The following is a 3,716-nucleotide window of genomic DNA, read 5'->3' as shown; positions in this document are numbered from 1 at the left end:
ACTTGGTGTGGAAGTGACATGACATTGGACGATTTTGTTTGCTTGCATCAAGATTCTCTAAAAATGGGTTTGCATCTGTTTGCATCATTATCATTCGTGCCGCTGCACCTTTCTAGCAGGGATGCGCACCGGAGCCATCGGATCTGCTTGTTTCTGTCTCAAAGGGACATGTGCTAGTAACCTGGCTGGAGTCATTGTCTTAAAGGGATGTGTATTTATCGTTCATTTGGATTGCTCAGACTGTAGCTATGTGGTCCAGTAGTGTTTGTATCACAACACATAGATACTGGATCTGAAGATCTTCAGACCCAACCAACAAAAAAATGTCGTTCACATGAACGTAGATAAACATCAGTGGAGCTACTTTGGGGAGAGTTTGTTCATAATAACGTTGATATACTCTAAAAAAAAAAAAAACTGGTTTGAAACTTAAGTAATAAAACATTGTCAAAAAATATAATTTTGAAACTGGTCAGAAATAAAAGTAAGAAAGAAATGTACAGAAAAAAAATAAAGCTTAACTGAGGAGAGCTAAATCTGAAAAATCAAGCCATCCATCCTCTTCTTACCAGTGCTGATAACATTGAGCTTGATCCTATCTCTAGCAGTCTGTGTGTGGAAAGTAGGGTAAACCCTGGAGGTCATCTAAAAAATATATCAACTGAAAAGTAGTTTAAACATTTCTTTAATGGTTTACAATATGCTGTTTTTCTGTTCACACAGATTCTAAAGCTTTGATGATAAAAGTGGAGGTCCAAATCTCACAGGGCGACAGTGGAGCATTGACTGGTCTTTTATAACTTGTGATTGTGAAGTCAGAGCTGCTTTGCATGGTGGAAGATGTAATTGCAATCATTTTATATGTAGTTAGATCAACACAAGGATGACTGAAGTGAATTGTCCTTTCTTTAACCTACAATTGAAAGTCTTTCTACTGTGTTTTTCTTTCCAGACCACCTGCAGGATTATGTTGGAAATGAGGAGGATTTCTCTGACCAGCAGCTCTGTGAACAGAGGAATTCCAGTTCGGGTCAAGAGGAACCAGAACCTATTCAGATTAAAGAAGAGCAGCAAGAACCAGAACATCCTTGGACCAAAGAGGAAATCGTGGAGCTCCCCATTAGTGAGCAGGAAGAGCAGCTTGTTCTGAAGCACGATAATGAAGATACAGAGGAGAAACCTTTTCCATGTTTGACATGCCAGGAAATATTTCTGAAAAAAGAACATTTAATAGATCACATGAGAAATCACACAGGTCTTAAGTTTTGTGAATGTCTGTACTGTGGAAAAAGCTTCACTCAGAAAGCTGAACTTGATAAACACATTAGCGTTCACACAGGTGAGAAGCCTTTAGAATGTTTGTCCTGTGGGAAGCGTTTCAACTTTAACTCTGAACTTAGTAAGCACATAAGAACTCACACAGGTGAAAAGCCTTTCTCCTGTACAATTTGTTACAAAAGTTTTACGCAAAAAGTTCATTTGACTTCTCATATGAGAACTCACACAGGTGAGAAGCCTTTCAAATGTCTTTCCTGTGGAAAAAGCTTCAGCTCTCAGTCTGATCTTAATAAGCACATACGAATTCACACAGGTGAGAAGCCTTTTGAATGTCTGTCTTGTGGAAAAAGCTTCAGCTGTCAGTCTTATCTTAATAAGCACACACGAATTCACACTGGTGAAAAGCCTTTCAAATGTATGTATTGTGGAAAAAGCTTCACTAGTCAATCTTATCTTAAATCACACATCACAATTCACACAGCCGAGAAGCCTTTCAAATGTCCGTCCTGTGAAAGAAGCTTCAACTTTAGGTCTGATCTTAATAAGCATATAAGAAATCACACAGGTGAGAGACCTTTCAAATGTCTGTCCTGTGAGAAAAGCTTCAGCTTTAAGTCTGATCTTGATAGGCACATAAGAAATCACACAGGTGAGAAGCCTTTCAAATGTCTGTCCTGTGAGAAAAGCTTCAACTTTAAGTCTGACCTTAATAAACACATAAGAACTCACACAGGTGAGAAGCCTTTCTCCTGTAATGTTTGTGATAAAAGTTTTACTCAAAAGAGTATGTTGACTAGGCACATGATGACTCATGTGAGAAACATTTTTCCTCCATGACAAATTAAACAAATCGAAAAATGAGAGATTTGTTTCATATAACAAGTCAAAGCAATTAGATCCCACAGGAATGAACAGCAGAGGCCTTTTCCATGTTAGACTTCGGATAAAATGTCCGTGTAGAAACTCCTTCTCCTCATTACATGAGAAACTCACAAGTTAAAGCCTTTTTCTAGCTTCTAGGGAAAATGTTTCAATAACAGTAAAAGCAATTTCTACTCTAACAAATGTCTTTTTCTTGCATTATCTTCTGTGGTGGATGTTTCCTATTTGTGTAATTACTACTACTTGATGTGACAAACATAAATAAAAACCACATGGATTTAAATAAGTTAAAAACAATCATTTTCCATGTTTTCTCTATTTATTAGACAAATTCTGTAATATAATTTTGTAAACGTAATAAAATGTACAGAGGACGACTAACATGTCTTCAATATTTCTTTGTGTACATTTGGTGAATTTACTTATTTCAGATATAGACAAATTAGTTTCTACATGTTTGAGAAAGAAAGTGTTGAACCATCACTGGTATTCAAGCCAGGATCAATTAAGGGAAAGATCTTTTCGCATAATTACGAGATAATATATAATTATGAGATGTCATCTTTAGGAGATCAGGAAAGACATTAATTTAGGATTCAAATTTGAATTGAGAATGCTTCCTGGAGAGGTGGTGAAATGTCTTCTAATCTTGAAAACCAAGTCCAGTGGATATTTTTTGAATTTTTACGGGATGACTCTGACCTGGATGACAGAGAACCTTCATCAGCATTAATTTAGGATGTATGCTACATGAAACGTGAATAATAAGTAGGTTGTTGGATTTCATATGCTTTTATTTACTTTTAGGTATGCGACACTTGGAAATGGAAGTAGTTTTAGTTTGTCAGCATTGAGCAGGTACCTTAAGTCCTTAGGACTGTTTAGGCGAAAAAGCCTAAACTGACTTTCTGGGAGTTGCACTGCTCCTGCAGAATCAATTAAATCAGCACGGGATGCTTTATGGCTATAATTTAATGCATCTGAAATGCCAAATAACTGTCTGGTACCTTTTCAAAATCCTTTCTGAGTACATTCAGCATGACACCTCATCCTTTTTTACCCAAAACGGTTTCTAATATTAAAGAGCTTTCTGAACAAAACACAAAGATTTAAGTTTTCCAAAGGCAGAAGCATGTAGAAAAAAACTTTTTGTCTAGCTGAATAAAACATAAATTTTTCTAAAGGAAATACTCGTGCTCGTTGTCCTACATTTATCTGGGTGACGGGGCAGTGGTCTCAGCAGAGACTCCCAGACTGCCCCTGGGGCCTCGGATCACTGGGGCCCGGGACTGGATTCACTTCGGGGTGGGGCCGGGTGTTGTTCTGGGATTGTTGGTGCAGGTGCCGGTGCCTTCGCTTCGATGCCGGTTCCTGGGCGGTGCTTTTTCCGATGCTGGTCTTGTGGTACCGGTTTGGAGGGGAGGGGAGCTGCACGGCATGGTGAGGTGCGGGTCTTGGGTTTTGTTCTGGGCTCTGGTTTTTCCGCTTGCATTTCTCCTCTTGCTTAGGGGAATTTTTTTTTTTTTTTTTATTTATTTATTTTTCTATTTTTTTTT

At 38.0% G+C, this 3,716-nt stretch overlaps 1 protein-coding gene across 1 annotated transcript; it reads left to right on the top strand.

The window, feature by feature from the left end:
- Nucleotides 1-711: 711 nt before the first annotated feature.
- On the top strand, nucleotides 712-3,664 carry LOC107105218 (zinc finger protein 570-like). Its single transcript, XM_015405343.1, has 2 exons — nucleotides 712-842; nucleotides 953-3,664. Exon 2 carries the CDS (start codon nucleotides 1,240-1,242, stop codon nucleotides 2,113-2,115), a length of 876 nt encoding a protein of 291 aa, XP_015260829.1. The 5' UTR covers nucleotides 712-842; nucleotides 953-1,239; the 3' UTR covers nucleotides 2,116-3,664.
- The last annotated feature ends 52 nt before the right edge of the window (nucleotides 3,665-3,716 follow it).

This window comes from Cyprinodon variegatus, unplaced genomic scaffold, assembly GCF_000732505.1.
Source record: "Cyprinodon variegatus isolate N-32 unplaced genomic scaffold, C_variegatus-1.0 Scaffold2159, whole genome shotgun sequence".
In the NCBI taxonomy this organism is placed as follows: domain Eukaryota; kingdom Metazoa; phylum Chordata; class Actinopteri; order Cyprinodontiformes; family Cyprinodontidae; genus Cyprinodon; species Cyprinodon variegatus.
Note: the sequence above shows the minus strand (reverse complement) of the source record. Positions and strands in the feature narration are given on the sequence as shown.